Source organism: Pleuronectes platessa, chromosome 22 (genome assembly GCF_947347685.1).
Source record: "Pleuronectes platessa chromosome 22, fPlePla1.1, whole genome shotgun sequence".
NCBI classification, from domain to species: Eukaryota; Metazoa; Chordata; class Actinopteri; order Pleuronectiformes; family Pleuronectidae; genus Pleuronectes; species Pleuronectes platessa.
Genome location: NC_070647.1, coordinates 13,474,017 through 13,492,662, shown reverse-complemented (window position 1 = coordinate 13,492,662; position 18,646 = coordinate 13,474,017). Strand labels below are relative to the sequence as shown.

The following is an 18,646-nucleotide window of genomic DNA, read 5'->3' as shown; positions in this document are numbered from 1 at the left end:
ATTATGATTGAAAGCAGAATCTCAGTGCTCGCTCCAATCACAGAGGGTTTAAAAACACTCTTCACTGCCATGATCTCTTGAATCTGTCAACCATAAAAAAAAGGTTTAGGTATGAGTGATTGAGTGCACACGTGTGCACCTGTGTGTGAGTGTGTGTGTGTGTGTGTGTGTGTGTGTGTGTGTGTGTGTGTGTGTGTGTGTGTGTGTGTGTAGGTGTGTATTAAGAACCGTGGGTCTAATCGTCCAGAAAACCAAGTGTCATCACATCTTTGATTGGGCCCAGCAGGGAATCAGTCAGCACACTGCACACTCCAAGTCTTTAACGGAAGGACCTGTTGCATGCTGGGAAAGCAGGAGGTGTGTGTTTATCTGCTGGGCCACCGGTGCGGCTGCGGCGGCGCAGGTGCCAGGATCTTCACAGCCTCAAGTCCCGCACGCCCTTCTTCCCTCCCTCCTTCCCTCTCTCCCACCTCCCCTTTTCATCCCTCCATCTTTTCCAATCAGCAGCTCGGAGATTAAAAGTAAACACAGAGGTAGCAGTCCAAGCCGCCAATACTGACAAGACCAATGCTGATTAAAATTAGCCTCAGACTGGAAAAGTACACCGAGCTCTTTGTCTCTGATTAGAGTCTCCCCTGTGTAAACTAGCACAACCTTGCTCTCTTCTCCTTCTGCTGTCCTCTGCGTCCCCCTTTCATTTCTATTTCTTGCACTTCTATCCTCTCACAGCATTTAATGACTGAGAAACGGGTTTGTCACCTTACCCAGGTGTGTGTCGAGACCCCGTCGACACATCTGCGGATATTTCTTTGAACGGATATTTCCCCCCTGAGACTTTTCTACCCCAGAGCCCTGCATCAACAATCTATCAAGAAAGAGAGTGATTTTTGGTTGACATCCAGTTTCAGTCCCGGGCTCGTACCGAGATTTATTCCAGCAGGTGTTTGCTGGCTTGTGTTTGGATAATCATCCGTGATTCACAATGGAGAGACGTAACTCCACAAACTGAAAAGAAACAAAAGCGCAATAAGCAATGTAGTAGAATGAGCTCCATAAAGATTCAGCAAACGTCTGACAGCAACAGTGAGTTCAACGCTGGAAACTCCAATATCAGTCTCTCCGTAACTTGCCTGCAATGTCTTTCCCATTGTGATGCTTCTGTCCATTTGATTCTGTGAGCTGCACAACACCTGGGAATCATTATCATTACAAGCCACATTGCATTTCCCACACTGTCTGTCTTGCCCTTTAATTTCAACACCAGAGCTCCTGTAATTCAATCACCGGCCCCACAGCAGATACAAATCCGACACTGTACGTTTGTGAGTGTGTGCGTCTCGAAGGAGAGGGAAAGAAATCACATCTTTTAATGTAGTTTTAACCATCATCATCAACTCCGCTCAAATCTTTCTGCAAATTGAACACAATGAGACCAAGATAACACTTTCAAAATAACGACTGAGAGCCAGGACATCTGCAGCAAAGTGTGTGTGTCTGTGTGTGTCCCTGTTTTCCACAATATGCAGAGCTCTTGCGTATTTGCTTTCATGCCCAACACAAATACAAGCTTTCCACGGTAATAGCCTGTCGGGTAACAGAGGTACCTCGCATTTTATCTACAAACCCAGTTATGTCGCTGCTGGAACAAAGCGATACATAAAAGGTCTGGCTCCGGGAACAAGAGAGGAAAAGTCAATTTCCAGTGACATTCCTGCAGAGCACAGAACGTGGTTACACCGAGTCGTTCAATTACGACGTGTCCAACATATCATTCATGACATAGCTTGTCATGCATACTTAATGTAGCGCACACAGACACACACACACAGACACACACATCGGACCAGTGTGAAAGCACTCATCAGTCACTGACCGGATATGCCCATATTCTAAATCACTCAGCTTCCTGGGTAATGTTCTACTGTGAATAACGTTAGTGTGAAGTGTATCTGAAGGTTACTAACTAGAGCTGTGAAAAATAACGCGTTAACGCGTTATGATTAAATTACAGGATTAATTCGTTTGTTTTTTTTAACGCATTTAACGCATGCGCAGAAGGACCTTCCAATTCCGCCGCCTCTGCACTAGTCGCCGCTCTAATGCAGTCAGACGGCAGCTGCCATTCAAACAAACAAACAACATGGATAATTCTGATGAACCTGAGGACCTTCTGGACGGGAAGATCGTGTTCCAAAAAAACAAAGATCGAACATTCAGTAAAACCAAGGTGATATGCACAATCTGCGAGAAGTTATCGTTTCACCGTAGCAATACCCGCCTAACCACCGCAACGCGAAGCATGTGTTGCTCGGCGAGGGGCGTTCAAGTGGAATGCGCCAAACCAGACTCACTCGCCGGACACATTGTGCAAAAGAAGCGGTCAGCTTTACTGTCAGAGAATTTGAACAAGTTAGTTTGCCTCACCAACTGGCTAAAGACCGAGTAGCTAAGAGGGCCTTTAGAGGCATTAGATTGTATCATGGTGTGGTTAATGGTTGTGTGACAAAAAATATAAAAAATGTCAACCATCCTATGGCTAAGAAGCTCAAATAATTTCTGTTTAATTTAAAAAAAAAAGTTTTATTCAACCACACAATGGCTAAGGAACCCGAATTCTGTTTAGGATGAAGATTATATTAATGTTCCATATGGAAAAGCAATGATAACTGCTGAAGAACTGCTGAGTTGCAGCACAAAAGAAAAGTTAAATGTCATAAATCTTGTTTTCACAAAAATATTCCGAAAAAATCGGTAATGTGATTAATCATGATTAATCCATAGAAACCTGTGATTAATTTGATTAAAATTTTTAATCATTTCACAGCCCTATTACTAACGTGTGAATCTATCTTTGTTTAGTCTGGTTTTTGCTGTAGGTAAAGTTAATCAATGAAAAATATTATTGATTTTAAGTAAAAGAAAAGATACTTCCCTAAATATCCTTTTCCATAACAATGCAACTTCCGTACATTTCAGAGGTTTCTAAGATATGGGTGAAAGTAATGAGACCTCCTTTATATAACCTGTCCCATCAAATTTAATCTGTTGCGAAATGAGGAAGAAAAATGTAAAGAACTTTTGGGGAAGAAAGAAAATGACATTAGGGGTTTATTGAAAATAGTATTTTTCTTTCGTAGCGCATGAGATGTGATTTAAAGTTTAGAATAGCCTGAATACATAAGCTTTATGAATCAGTTAAAAATAAAGAAATCCAACTGTGTGGGTCAGTTCAATTAATCTCTGCTTGCGCTAAAGAACAGAACACACGAGGGAAAAAAGTGAGGGTGCTACAAACTACAGTTCATGTTGTCTTTCTAAACTTGATGAAGGCCACAAGCACAGGACAGAGTTTTCTAAGTAGGTGAATTGGTGCCTTCTCTGCTTCTACAGTCTTTCTTGTCTAACCACGATAGCTACTTTATTATAGATACTGGATTTCTTTCAATCCTTTGACTGACACTTACTTTCAGTGGATTAATATGAACATACGGAACACTGCTTATTGGAACATGATTTGATTTGCTCACGATTTATCTTCCGGGTTGAGACACTTATGCACTCGCACACAAATCTCAATGTCAACCTGACACCGTAAAGAGAAGCTGAGCAGGAAACATTGAACCACAACAGATCATCAACGTAGAAGACAGATTAGAGACGGGGGCATCAATCACAGCTAAGCAGGTGTCTTTGACATTTCAGCATCATACTACCGTAATAATTATTGACTTTTCAACCGACAAAGTTCAACCCCATCCAGGTACAGTCTATGAATATGATAAATCATAATTGCAAGGTCAATGGAAGTCAAGTATTGATCAGTGCACGAGATAAATGCACATCCATTATCCTTGAACAACAAATTAAGAGAATGAATGATTGGGAAATGAATGATTAGTGCAAAGGGTAGATTTTTACAGTGAAATGGATTCAGGGAATTTACTGGAGGGTGGCCGAAGATTTAGGAGCTGATCTGAGAGCAATTATTTGGCGAGTCGTTTGGAGAATGCGGTTAAACTGAGGATAAAGCTGAGATGAATCCAAATATCTCAGGATCCCAATTGTCCAGAGATTCTCCGGGTAGAATATTGGAGCCGATGAGGGTGAGGCGAAACCTCCTCTAATGACTCCATCATCTTTCTGAACAGTCAAAAGTGTTTCTGCAAATGTAATACCCTCCATCCCAAGCCCAGTTTGGTAAAGTGTCCACCACCACACATCAATTTGAAGGATCATACTCTCTCTGCAACAAACACACACACACACACACACACACACACACACTCACACATGCACACGCTCACACCTCTGAGAACACGTGGCTATTAACATCTGCCAACCCCACCCCGGATATCCCACCCACCATTACCTCCACCTCAATGTCTTCCCGCCAGACAGTTTTCCATTTGCACCTCTCCTCCCTCCCCTGCCTGTTGGGGTGTTGGAATCAGCCTGACAAGGAACACCACTCCTGGTTGCCCTGAGCAGTCACTCCTCCCCCTTTCCCTGTTCCTCCCTTTTCCCATGGGGACACGGGGCTATTATACATAAACAAGAAGCCCTGAAAACAACATACTGTTTTTTTTTTTAACGACTGAGCAGACAGGTATTAAAGGGGGTGGGTTAGGGTGTTCATCACCACACTGTTTGTATATATATATGGGGCTCTTCTTTTCTGTTTGCCGGACACCCTGTGAACAAGTCAAACAGATCTGTGAAACAGATTTGGAAGCGAGTTGATTAGGAATGAGTCTTGGGCGTGGTGGGAGGTCGGAGGTGCGAGGAAGTTGGAAATGGCAGAATACGTATGTGCCCGCAGGGAAAAGGGAGATGGGGGGGGGGGGGGGGGGGGTTTGATGCGAGCGTGTCCGGGAGAGCTTGTGGTGATAGGCAGGCTTTGTGTACGGCCCTCGGGGGTGTCGCTTCAAACGTGCCCCGGGGCGAAGCAATATCGCACCGAACACAAGGAGCGGCCACAGCACAAAGAGAAATAAAATAAGAAAACACAAAACTCTGCTAATGCATCGCCGGCTTGGTGTGGACTGCAGTAGTTATTGAGATACTCTATATTCACACTTCGCCTCCCAGATGACCACTGGGGCACTTTGAGTCATCCGCTGCCTACACACACACACACACACACACACAACGCAAACACACAACAGAGAGGCAATAAAAAAGACAGGAGGTCGAGGATGGAGAAGTGTAGCGGTTGGGAGACGTGCAGCGGGGAAGGAAAGAAAAACACATCTGTAGCTTGAACAATGTTGTTTTCATCATTTATTCATAGGGGACGTGATTGAATCTGGATTAAGGTTGTGTGATTCAGAAAGGTAGCGGTTTGCAGGGGCTACAAACACACCTGCAGAGAGTAGACACACATTCAGACCGACAGCTGAGGGTCTGCTGTATGTATGTGAACTACACAACTTGCACATACTCTTGGCGGCAGTCTCACTACGTACACATATTCCAGATGTGGTTGCATATGGAGCCATAATAAAGTCTTTAGATGGAGAATTGGATTAATTGAAGCATACGAGGCACGCTCAGATGGAGAACGCAGGCAATTAAGTCCCCCTGCATGTTTGTGTGTGTGTGTACGCGAGGCATTTGAATGTGTGTCCACGCAGCCGTATGTGTGTGTGTGATGATATATGGCGTGTCCTTACAACACTCAGGGGACATAAATTACAGGAATTACAGATTCATTTCAAACCCATCAGAGATGTGTGATTGTGGATAGATTACTAAATCATCACACATACAGCTGCTCTTATCTTTCCTCGACTCGTGCACAGATGTGTGAAACAGAAAAAGTGCACGGACTACAGAATCATTCGTGGACTTTACTTTGTTTGGTATGTGACCATTCTCATGCATTTGTTAACGGCGCATAGCTGGATTAAAAAATTGGACAATCAAACTCTTATTTCCGCGGCTGTTGGCAAGCGTTTGAGTTAATAACTCTATTGACTTGAAGCAGGCCTTTGAGGGAAAAAGAATTCAGGAAACTCCGAGTGGAGAGACTGAGAGACACACATGACTAAGCTTGGAGTGTTGAGTAATCCCGGAGCCAGAAGAACTCATCAACTCAATCTCGCTTTTTCTAACTCTTCATCCCCTCCCTCCCTCCCTACAGGAAGTTTAATTTGAAGCAGAAGAAGAAGTCCCTTTCCACACAGTCCAATATATATTTTCTTTCTAATTTCTTCCTTGAGAAATCTCTTAATGGTTTCTTCGCTGGACCCTGATGAAAACAATGACTTTTAACCCCCCCCACCCCACCTCCGCTGCATCCATCCTTCCCCCTCCTGCCATCACAGTCGACTTATTTCACTTTTTCTAAATGATTTCTCACTCCTTCAATCTCCTCTGCAGCCATTCAGGGCGCCGGCCGGGGCTCGTGGCCGGCGCCACGCATTGTGACAGGTAAAATGAAAGCGCAGAAGAAATCTCATCTCCTTATGAACGCTCCGAGGCATTCAGCCAGTCAAAAATCAGATTTTTTCCATACTTTCTTTCTGTGGCGCCGACAGATTGAAGAAGTAAAAAAAAAAAAGAGTGAGCTGTTATTTGAAAGCTATTTGAGGTTTTTCCTTTATCCGCAGCTAATCAATGCTGTTCTTTTTGTGTGGTGGTGGTGATGGTGGGGAGCTGGAGCAGTACATTCTGTAGACATTCACACACTATATGCAGTATGACTTGTTAAAAATTGGTGGTTCAGCCTGTAATTAAATATACTTCAGTGGAGTTTTTTAAAGGTTGTTTTTAAGATGTATACAGAACCCTAATTACTTCTATCAAGGAGGTAATGTTTTTGTCTCCTTATATTTGTTTGTGTGTTTGCAGGATTATGCAAAAACTACTGGACGGATGATGGCAAAACTTGGTGGAAGGATTTGTTATGGGTCAGGGAAGATCCTACGAAATATTGGACTGGATCTGGATTATGGGGCAGATCCAGGATTCATTTTCTGCTTTCTTTAGAATTGGAGATTGGGTGTTTTGCAAAATTATTGTTGATTTATCAGAGAATAATTCATAAATCCTGATAGATAGAGAAAATCTGTCATGTTCAGGGGAGTGCTATTTTTGAGTGTGTGCAATTCGGTGCAGATTCAAATAAAAATCTGGATCTAGTGAATTCTAGACACAAATATGAAGATATTGTCAAAAAAAAACATTTTGGCATGCTTTGATAAACAGAATTCTCTAAAAAAATCCAAACTAATCTACTTCCACCACCGTTTAACTATTTCTCTTTTCTCCAAACAATGTCAACGAGGAGCTCGGTGAGTAGTACCAGACAAACAGCGCTGGCAGGCACCGCTGATTGAAACCTCAAGGTCGCGGGCAGAGAAACACAGTCAGAGGGAGACAGAAGAAGCAGCAGCAGTGGAGCAGCATGGACTCTCCAGGGTCTGGCTGTGTAGCTCACTCAGTGTTCTGTTTTGTGAGTTTGTGTGTGTATGTGTGAGAGAGAATGACTTTGGATGAGCGGTTTTCAAGGCCCCTGACCTGCTGGTGGGTTGCAGAGTCACCCTGCTCTCTGCCTTTTGCCATTCCACATTCCTCCGCTGGCCGCCTTCCTGTTCCTATAGACACCTGTCACTTTTCAATCTGTGACATGCGGTCTCTGTCTCAACAGCACTTCATTATATTTTGATTCACTGTATGGCAGCAGTCTTCCACCCCCCCGCCTCCATCTTTGACAATTCAATTTACACCTTGTCAGTAAACTCAATAAGGCAAGATTCACACATCTGCCCGTCGATCTATCTGCATGTAGCCTCTACTTTTGTCCCTCCAGTAAGCTAGTAAGTCTTGTGTCTTCTACTCAGATCTTTTCTCTCAGTCAACCCATACACCTCCAACAGTTCTCCACCTTTTCATCCCTCCACCCAGCCCTAACCTTTGCTGCTCTTTTCTCTGCTGCTTTATCCCCCACGCCGCAAAACCCAACCCAATTTATTCTCGTCTCTCTCTCACACTTTTCCCTTTTCCCACATTTCAGTCAATACTTTTCCCACCTTCTGCCCTGCCACCCCGCCCCCCCCCCCTTTCCCCTTCATCTCACCATCCTTCTACCCTTCTCCATTCCAGCTGTTCAGGAGTATTATGCACCGCCCCTCTCTACATTCATCCCTCCATCCCCCTCCTCACCTTGTAATTCTCCACTCTTGCTGTAGAGTTCTCGCCTCTGCTCTCTCAAGTAGGCACTCATGCTGATGGCATGGGAAGACGATTCAAACCTGCAAAACACACCAAAGGGTTAACAAGTGGGCACACAATACAACAATACATAAATAATGCAACAGCAAGCTGCAGGGGAGGGGATCCAAAGATCAGCGGCCTTGGGTATGAGATGTTAAACCGAATAATGTAACATTAAAGATACTTTTTGTCTTTTGAGATAAAGTCTCTTGTATAGGAAATACTTTATTCCTATATTTTTGGACAAACATGAACCGTAGAGCAAAAGATTTGATCCTTACTTGAAAAGAGACTGCTTGGCACGCTGCGGCTTCTTCTTGGAAAAAAAGGCAGCGAACTCACTGCCCGTGCTGGCGTAGGAGTTGTGAGCCGATGGCTCTGTGGCACTCCGGCTGTTCTTCACATCAAGGTATTCCATCAGCAGACCCTAGACAACACAGAGCAAAATATGAGAAGTCAAGAAGCACAAGAATGAAAGTAAGGACCATCTTAGTCTTATCTTAATGGGATAATGGCCTTTATGGTATCAATAATGGCCTTTCACTGGGTGACACAGGTTCAGGTTGTTGTCTTTGCATAACAAGCTGTGTCTACAGTCGACAATGATTTTTAAGGGGTTGTTTTCTCTGGCTACAATTTGAAGGGACGATAATGATGAATCCTGGTTTTCTCTGGCTGCTCCGGCTTCCTTCCACAGTCCAAAGAGATGTAGGTTGAGTTAATTGGAGATTCTAAAGTGTCAATACAAACAAAACAAATGTCTGCATCGAACTAAACTGGTCCATAAAACATATTATTTCTAGAATTTCTTTAGTGTCACTCTAGAGTCACTTATAATAGTTCCTCTAACACATGATGGGATATGTTATCCTCATCTGACTCCTCCTAATGTTATTACACCAAAGATAATGTCGCATTGAGTTTATCAATGACTTGGAAGCTCCCACTCAGGATCATATCCTGTACACTCGGCCTGTCTGTTCTCTATTCACCTGTAAGATTATTCACAATTGCCTTTTTTATCCATACGACCAAAATAGATCGTTAAACTGTTAAAATAAATCTAGTGGGTTTTGATCATTAACTGTCTGGTGGGATGCTGCCTCACACCACAGCTCACTGAGGTGCTAAGTTCAATTTCTCCACAGCGACTGTTCCCACTGTGGTAACACTACATTCTTTTCTTTCTGGGAATATTATACTGCAATTTATTCTCATGTATTTTCAAAGAAATGTGTATTTACAATTTCCTTGCTCTGCAGAGATATATGTCTACGATATCAGCTCGAGATTTGATGAGCAGCAGGTCTTCTATTTATCGTGACTTGTAATACCTCAGTTTATTACAATTCACAGCAACATTTTATCAACAAAAAGAGAAGAAATAAACCCTGGAGATAGAGAAAAGGCCACTGACATAACTGGGTGCATTTGATGACCACCGCTGAAACCGGCGTTCTCCATTTTCCTGAACTGTCTGCATGATCCATGGTGAAATCCATCAACGTCTTATCATGCTTCATAAAAATCTTATCAACTTCTAACAATAGCCGAGGACAAGCACATCGAAGCCGTGGCCCGATAGAGAAAGTTAACTTCCTCCACTCTATCATTATATCTGCACATTCCCTGTGTTGCTTTGACTGGCTCTCATTTTTCAAACTCTCTTACTGCCCCATCTCTCATTTCTCACATTTCTATTTTCTCTCTCTTGCGCCGTCTACCTCCGTTCGTCGTTTCCTTTCTCCCGCTCGCCCCGTCTTCATTCCTCTCTCTGTGTGAATACATATGTTCTAAAATAGCCTCCCATATCTAATAGCTTCATAATTTAGCGGAGCCATTTAGCCTGTGTGTGTCTAATTCTGAGGCGCAGAGTGGGTCAGCCCAGAGTGGGACAGGAGTAATGGTAGAGCAGATGGAGATCCATCCCGACCATAATGATGTAATTAACGCTGCGGAGAGCACCCCCCGTCATGCAAGGGAAAGCCTTCACATGTTAGCGCCGCCATTAATTCAAGTGCACACACATATTTGCAAGAGCAGAGATAGGAAAAAGATTACGATCAAAAATTGTACTACAGCAGGTTTTAATGATATTTCAAAAAAAGAGGTTGATTTTTTTTGTTACAAATAACTAGAAATGCTTTACTTATAAAGAGCCAAGTCTCCCCAGTGCCTAATGTTTTATCTATGATTGAATCTTCTTCTGAAATATCAGGCTGGAAAATAAAGGGTCAATAAACCTGAGGCTATGTTGATACCCCAAGGTGCATGCAATCAGGAATCCTACATTCCAGTTTAACTGATTGGAATGAATATATTCAGATCTGATGCTGTGTTCAGGGTCAAAATTAGGAAATATAATTTCCACTAGTTAAATAGAACAATCTGGATAATGGAATTGAATAAATCCCGCTTTATTGGGGGAAAAAAACACTATAATCTAATCTCTGAGGGAATCTATAAACAATATAATCATATGATTAAGGACCATCTGGAATGGAAAAATGCCAAGTATCAGTCAGAGATTATATGTTTGCCTCAAGAGCTAATGGAGGACTGGCTCTTCCAAACAAGGAATGATGGAACATGGGTTAGGGTTAGGTGGACATGGAGCCTTGAGGTCCACCTAACCCACTTTAACAACGTTCAAAATGGACATGGGTGGGAGAACACCAAATCTGGGTGAGTGCAGTACAAAGCTACTCTTACATATGGAATAACCCTATTATTGTGTGTATTTTGAAATAATCCTTTCAATGAGATAAATGGCTGGTAAAAGGAGTACACATACATGTGACCTCTGCAGAGATAATTCATTTGTCTTTGGGCTACAGAGAGAAGCAGTGGAGACTTTCTTGTACCATATTATATTCTGCATCAGTATTTCATTAAGAAAATCTCAAATTCTCACACTACAATTTGCACTGTGGTTTAATATGTCAAGGGGTTCCTGATAATGAGATAAGGGAAGATTCATGAGAGGCTGCTAAGACTACAGGGGATGCAAGAAGTTCATCCATTATAAAATTCTACATGGATATTATTTTACACCCATGGACGTGATTAAAATGGGCCTTACCTAAGATAATAAATGTTGGAAATCTAACAAGTATATAGGTACAACTTTTGTTGGGGGTATTGCGTTTTTTGAAATACTTGTGACTCTTGTATCTTCTCTAGCAGAATCCCAGTAGATTTGTCTCTTATGGAATAAATCTCCCATTCCACCAGGGCTTACTAAGGCACAGCTATCAGTAAGAGGCTTTATCTCAGCATCCAGGCTCATGTAGAGAGTGGATTAAACTTATGACAGAGAAAGATTCTGCTGAAAATGGGATTGTAAATGTCCAAAGAAAAATTTAATTTGTGTAATTTTGTGTCAGATAAAACTGCAAAATCATCGTATGTCATATTTTTACTTTTTGCATAATGTAAAATGTTGAAACTATAGAAAATAACCCAAAAAGTGAACTTTCTCATGATACATGTTATGTTAGGTGTCATAGCACTCGGTCCGAAATGTTCACATAAAGCTAAACAGGCACATACAACCGTGCTCCATACGCATAATTACTCTCTAACCCACTTCCCCTCATCACCGGGAGTCCTGGAGGCCATATCACACACGTCCCCTCCAACCGGCAACACCGAGGCTTCCACCCGCCACTGGCCTCATGCTGCAGCTAATCCTATCAGTGTATTAATTACTAATGATGAGCTGATGGAGCGAAACCCCCGCTTGCTTGCAAGCTAACGCCCAAGTAGACTTAATGAAATGCCAGCGCCTGGCTGATGAAGGGGCTCCGACCCTACTTAAATTGCATTAGCCCAGAGACAGAGTGAACTTTGGAGGCAATTAACTGGACTGCTAGGACAGGGAGAGGGATGGAGGGACGGGAGGCAGAAAAGTTGCACAGAGGGGTGGTAGGGGGGGGAAGAAGGAGAGATAAAGGTGGGAAAGCGTAGTGGAGAATAGAAAGAGCAAAGGATTATATGTGGCGAGTGAGCACTGAGCAGAATGCTAAAGAGAGAACGGGCATAGAAGGATAGAAGGATGGGAGAAGGGAGGAGGACACAGATAAAACACAAGAGACCCAGTTAAATAACCAGTAGCTGCTGATTCAACACCTTTGAGTGAAGTCAAATAAGATGGTATCCACACCTCTACTTAAGGGACCTCCCGGTAAATTTAGTGACTGCACAAAACTTTAAGTAGACAAGCCTCAACTATCTACTTCAGATCAGCAGCAAACACATCGCAGAGCCAATAACTCTCAAGAATAAAGTTTTGTGAAAGTCACCTTCAAGCTTCCTAATTATTTTCTTTGTCGGTTCCAAATCTAATTGGTAAAACAAAAGTCCTTGTTGCAAAGCCAAAGTCAACACAAGTGTGTGTTTATGGATGGGACACTAAATATGTCTCAATATCATTGCAGAGTGAGCAAATTAATTACAAAGAGCAATTTCAGAGGCTTAACAACACACATGTTTATTTGTCAAGAATGTTTGTGTTGTTCTCTTTTCATAAAGGACAAACTTGCAGTTTCAAATGCATCACGTCAGAAACTTAACAAAAGTCACTTTATTCCTGAAATATAAAATCGTAACTTTTAATGCGAGGTGGTGAGTCAACATCATCTCAAGCTGTCAACTTCTTCCAAGGTACCTAATAATAGAAAACTACAATAACTACGATAAAAGTAAACAACGATCACCCACACGACACTTTGCAGCATCTGTTCCAAACAAATAAGGCAAACAATGCTAGTTGCCTAGCACTGAATGTTCCTAATATAGCAGGGCAGTGTTTGTGTGAAGCTTCAGTTCTGATTTAATTCAAAGTTCGAGGATAAAACCCACATCAATTTATAACAGTGCTGGTAAACTTCTGTACTAACTGTTGCATAAGTAAAAAACGTCACAACTTTTGTCTATATTCTGTCTTTTACCAGTGAATAAAAAGGACAATAATAAGTTAAAATGTGTTTGTAACTGCACTGCACTGTAACGCTGGCTCGAAAATGATCAGATAAATAAGATACAGGTCGGTTATCAGTCAATTAAAAAGAGACAGTTCAGACTAATCCAATAACAAGGATCTGGCCGACATTCACAAACCAACAGAATGATTGCAGATTGACAGCTTTGCTTACTGGTCAAACTGGGACTCTCTCCCAGTCTCTTTCATGCGTGATGCATTTTAAACAGATCAAACACGAGCTGGAAGCATGGCGGTTGAGGAACAGACGCCAAAAGGGGGACTCAACGTCCGGGTGGTGTGGCAGTCGGTCGACCGTTTCCAGTTTGATCTTTCTCAAAGGAAAGTTATCTGCAAAATTTGTCGGGGAATGGTCGACACTTTCTGAGGCGATACGACAGATGTAGAAAAAACCACCGTGACTGGAGCTGTGTGAAGGAGCATCACTCGGGTATGTGCAGCTTCTCCCAAGGTCCAGAAATTGGAGAAGACGGAATCAAATTATGATCGTGAATCATTTTGAGGTTGGAAGTTTTCGAAGGATCACCCACCTTGAATCTGAGAAATAACAACTTCAGTTTGTCTGATGGAAAACATGTTCACTCTGTCTGTGAAAGATTTGTGCCAGTGAATTAAAAGTGACCAAGAGATGCAACGAATGACGCGCTGAGTCGTGATGGTGAGATAATAAACAGCAGTGAGGTTTTGCAGCTGCCAAAACAAAGAGTAACACAAGGATCCACAAGTGACAAAAATAAACATATTGACTGGTTTAATGTTACTAATTGAAGATTGGTGCCAAATGGGAGCCGGTTCTAATTTTAGTTGAATCCTGGAGTGTTCACGACATCTGATGTAACTGGCTCGGCCATCAGTGGACATGAAATGGGATAAATCAGGAAAATGTAATATGAACACGCTCTCTCACTCGTTCTCTCTCTCTCTCTCGCTGTGTCTTTAAATTGGCAACAGGCAGCACCAGATGGAAACAAACTCGTATCTCATTCCACTTATCATTCTCGTCGGGTTCAGGTTGAAACTACAGCATTTAAACATCAAAGCCTCGTCTTAGCAGCTTCTTCAGCGTGGACGGATCTGGACTAATTCACCAAAAAAACGTTTCTTCATTCGAAAATTAGATCAGCAGGCTTCCGCCTCAACTTTCCCCTCACAGGTTTCAGAGGGTTGATGGAGAAACAGGCACGGGGTGAAGGAACCCACTGACATCACTGGAAATCAATATTCATGGGAGAATCTGTGAAACAGCGGGCTGGGGAAAGAGACGGCACATGAAAAAAATGTGACACACGTGGCAAACGGCTCTTCGCACCGGATAATAAGACCGAGCGCGAGAGTTCAGATCAACTCCAGTGTGCGTGTTTGTCTGTTTGTGTGCTTGTGTGTGTGCGAGTGGGCACACATGCAAAACTCATCTCTCTCAAGGGCTCTCCTGACAAAGACAATCATTTCCGCCACAACTGTTCGACGTAATTCTATCAAGCGACCGAGCTTGTTCTGCACTCGAGTGGCTCGGGTCTCGCCCAGAACTTAAATCAGTCCGCCGGGCTGGAGTGCGAAGTTCTATTAAGAATTGGAGAAAAGCTTCACGGAACTCTGCCCCCGTAATTCATTACCGGCACTCCCGTTTATTTCTTCCTCGCAAGATGTCCCGGTGTCACCCTTTGTGCCTCCAGGAAGCGTGTCCTCGTCCTCCGTTCTGTCCATTACAGACAAATCAGGGCAATTAGGAGGGCGTCACTCAAGGTTCCGCAGGTGAGCACCTGTGGTTGGGTAAACTCGGCAACAAATTAAAGAAATGAACCGTTGCTTGGTTTTCTGTTTCGTTGGCTCACATCCTCTCCTTCTTATTAATCCATCGTAAGAAGCAGCCGAGAGAAAAATCTTAGTGCTTTGTTCCTTTCACAGGGCCTCATTGAAATCGGCTGTTTCCCCACTAAGTCCCATGGCTGGTGTCTTGTCACAACACATATTGACTGATATCCCTCCGCGCTGGTTTGAAGTTAAAGCCCAAAGTGTCCTTGGCCGTCAAAGAAAGGTTTCTGTAAACATCCCTGTATTGATTATGCTCCAGAAATTTCAATAACCTTCACAGGTTTGGACAGAGCTTCAGCCACAACTACTCCCTGCAGCACTGCACTGCACTGGGGGGGGGGGGGGGGGGGGGGGGTCCCACCTGGAGAGGGCCACATCAAGTCAATCTTTTGAAGACTATCTTGTTGACGGAGGAAAAAGGAGATGTGCCCGTGTGTTCACTCCAATCCATTTCTATTTCCCTCCGTGTCCTTGCCGTGTCCCTGACATTGATATGTGTACTTTTTGTTTAAAAAAAAAAAAAAAAACAACGTGAAGAGGAATAATAGAATGGTGTTGCTATGGATACTCTCCTTTACAAATCCATTGCTTCATCTCCACTAGTCAAAACAGCAGAGTGAAAGCTGCAGGAGCGATAATTACTGAATATATTTAACTGAGGAACCGGAGGGAAGAGAAAACATGTTTCAATATACTTAGACATAGAGCGATGACACTGTTACCATTCACCATAATTGGTTTCAAATATGGGTGAACTGTACCATGTTGGAAAGCTTTAAGTTCAAATAGAGTTTCTCCAGGTTTCAACGTGTTCAATTAATGACTTTATAAAACCATAATGATTTAAATTTAAAACCTACGTATAGCAGGGTGAATACAAAGTCATATCAGAGTTTCAGAATAACTATAATTCCCCCAAAAAATGAAAACAAGGTAGAAGAGAATGACCCTGGTGATGCCACATTTTTCATTTCGGCACTGCAGTAAACAAAGTTCAGCATGTTATTCAGTTAGATATGAATCCCCCCGGGGGGGCTCGTTCTATCTGCCACCACAGCAGCACCTTGTACCCAAATGAGAAAACTGTTCATCACAGAGCTCCGAGTTCTTCATCGATGGCGTTTACAGCACAGGACCAAATACTGTGTCCTCTCTCGCAACGTCAAGTCATAAAAATGTATCGACAACAGTCAAAGGAAATTTCTGCGAAAACACGCATCAGCATTTGATTAAGTCTCCGGTGATGTTGATGTAGTGGATGTGAGGGGGGGGGGGGGGGGCTGGGGCTGACAGAGATGAGACTTTGCAATACCACGGAGACGGGGGACGATATGTAAATATAACAGCGCTCTGGACGGCGGAATAAATCTGACACATTGATTAAAATGTTGCGGCGAGAGCAACGCGGCGATGTCGGCGCCTCATATCTAATTAAAAGAGATCATTGTCTTCTGGCTACTCGCTGGCAGCTCAATTCACCTCGTTTTCACTCTGTTGATGCGCTGAGAGAAGGCTGTGAATATTTAAGCCACTTGTATATTTAAATATCTCCGGCAGGAACGTAATATACCCCCATTTGTCTTGGTACTTCTGCGGCAATGAAATGATTAAATATGGAGCAGGTTTAGACGAAGATAGAGGGTCTCGTCTCGTGGGTGTCTGAATCGATAAGGAGGGGGAGATCAGGGATGGGTAAAAACAGGAAAATAACGTCATAAGAATGAAAGAAGCAATGTGTTGGAATATATGACCAAAGCTCAGGAAAATCACAGAATCAAATTGAGAACCCACTTGGGGTTTCAAAGTGTATTCTAAAGCAGGGATATTGAGTATCTACCTCGACAAGATGCGTCTAGTCACAGTTTGTTTTTAAAATCAGACTCTTTCAGTGGAGCCAACATCAAAACAGCTCAGCTCCTGCTACAGAGGGATGTGAACAAGCTGGATTCCTCTGGTCAAGTATCTGTGATCCAGGATCAGTTCTTAAAGACGGCACCGAGACAGCGAACACCCGTCAATAATTTTTGAGCGCAAAGCCTCAGAGTTCCTTGTCTGCAGAGAGGATGCCACTCATTAAAAGTGTGATTTGCACTCTGGTCACACACACACACAGTCACACACACGCTCACGCAGCAGACAACGGGCACGGCGAGCCAGTCACCCGGCCACGGATCCTGGCAGAATGCACGAATGGCGAGCTAATTAACAAACTCGCCCGCATCAAACTGAACAGCCGACAAGGTCAAGAGGTGTCGGACGTCAGAAGCCGGAGACACAGGACTAAATAACACTCCCACTAGGTGGTCTTAATGAAGAATGCATGGGGAGGTCTGTGAACTGTGATCTTTGTTCAACTATGTTACCCAATTACCTGATGGGGTATTGTGACTTTTATTGGGTTAATAATTTAAATGAAACTTGTGGATTTTCTCGCTTGGCGCGTGATGTTGTTTGGACTTTATGTTATGACTCGGATGACATCACATTAAAGTCGCTGACAGGTCGTCTCGAGTGTGTGATGGAGCCGTATCCTATTTTCTGAATACAAACAAATTCCAGCCACAGATTCCTCAGAAGAAACAAACAGCTTTGAAGAACAGGAGAGTTTCTGATGGTAGGCGGAAGAAATGCAGTCGCAGGCACTATCGAAGGTATGTGGTGGTGCGGGCACTTAGAAATGCAAATTCAATAACAGTGTGAATAATCGATACATGTACTCACACGCATTCTAAAGGAAGCCAGTGGAAAAATTGGGAAGTGGCATTGAAACACTCCTCGCAGCATCAATACCACTGATTACCATCCAGTCTCTTAAGCCTCCGATCAATACTTCCTTACTGAAATAAAGAATAATATACAAGGAGGAGAAACTGCAGCATTTCTGAGCCGGGATTAGAACCACTACACATATCCTGGGTTTTAAAAAGCTTGTTTTTACTTGGTGCCACTCTCAGCCTATTGGGCCTGAGCCACATATTGATGAAGAGCGTGTCTCGGCCGAGGCCTGTAGCCGGCTCTCGCATCCGTCTGCTGGTCTGTCATGTGAAAAGGTCAACCGGGTTTCTCCAGCTCTCAAAGTGAGGAAATAAATAACACGTACCCGGAGGTTTCTGCACATGTCAAAGACGTTAAGTGCAATAACTAAAGCCTCTCTCATACAAACGGTTCTGTATTCCAGCTCGCTGCTCTTTATAGGAGGAATGGGGGGGGGGCATTGCTGTTGTTCGGGAATTAATCCGGCAGCCGAGGCAGTCACAGAAGGAATTGATATGTGAGGGACATGGAACACAGATATGCCAAAGTCAAAGTGGCAACATTATGCCATCGTTGTTTGGTTGAGTGTAAACAAGTAGATTTAATAGTAAGTCTTCTTAATATCTGAGATATTGTGGGATTTCAGTATAAAAGCAGTTGTAGGGATTCAAATATTTTTTACTGTATGTAAAGATTGCCAAATCCAAATCTTCTTGATCGCCTCCTGGTGGCTGGCTGCAGTGCAGGTCATAAACCCCACCTCCTCCAGATTGACAGATATATATTAAAAGTAGGTGACAAAAAGTTAGAGATGCTTGAACAACTTTCAACAAATTTGCAATCGCTACCAAAAAAAACGAA

General features: G+C 43.0%; 1 protein-coding gene across 1 annotated transcript in view; it reads right to left on the bottom strand.

The window, feature by feature from the left end:
- Window positions 1–18,646, bottom strand: part of exoc4 (exocyst complex component 4) — a 106,379-nt gene that overhangs the window by 69,272 nt on the left and 18,461 nt on the right. The window contains exons 9-10 of the mRNA XM_053415040.1: window positions 8,499–8,644; window positions 8,167–8,255 (exon numbers count right to left, since the gene is read on the bottom strand). Of these exons, the coding sequence (XP_053271015.1) occupies window positions 8,167–8,255; window positions 8,499–8,644 (235 nt within the window). The remainder of the gene's footprint in view (window positions 1–8,166; window positions 8,256–8,498; window positions 8,645–18,646) is intronic.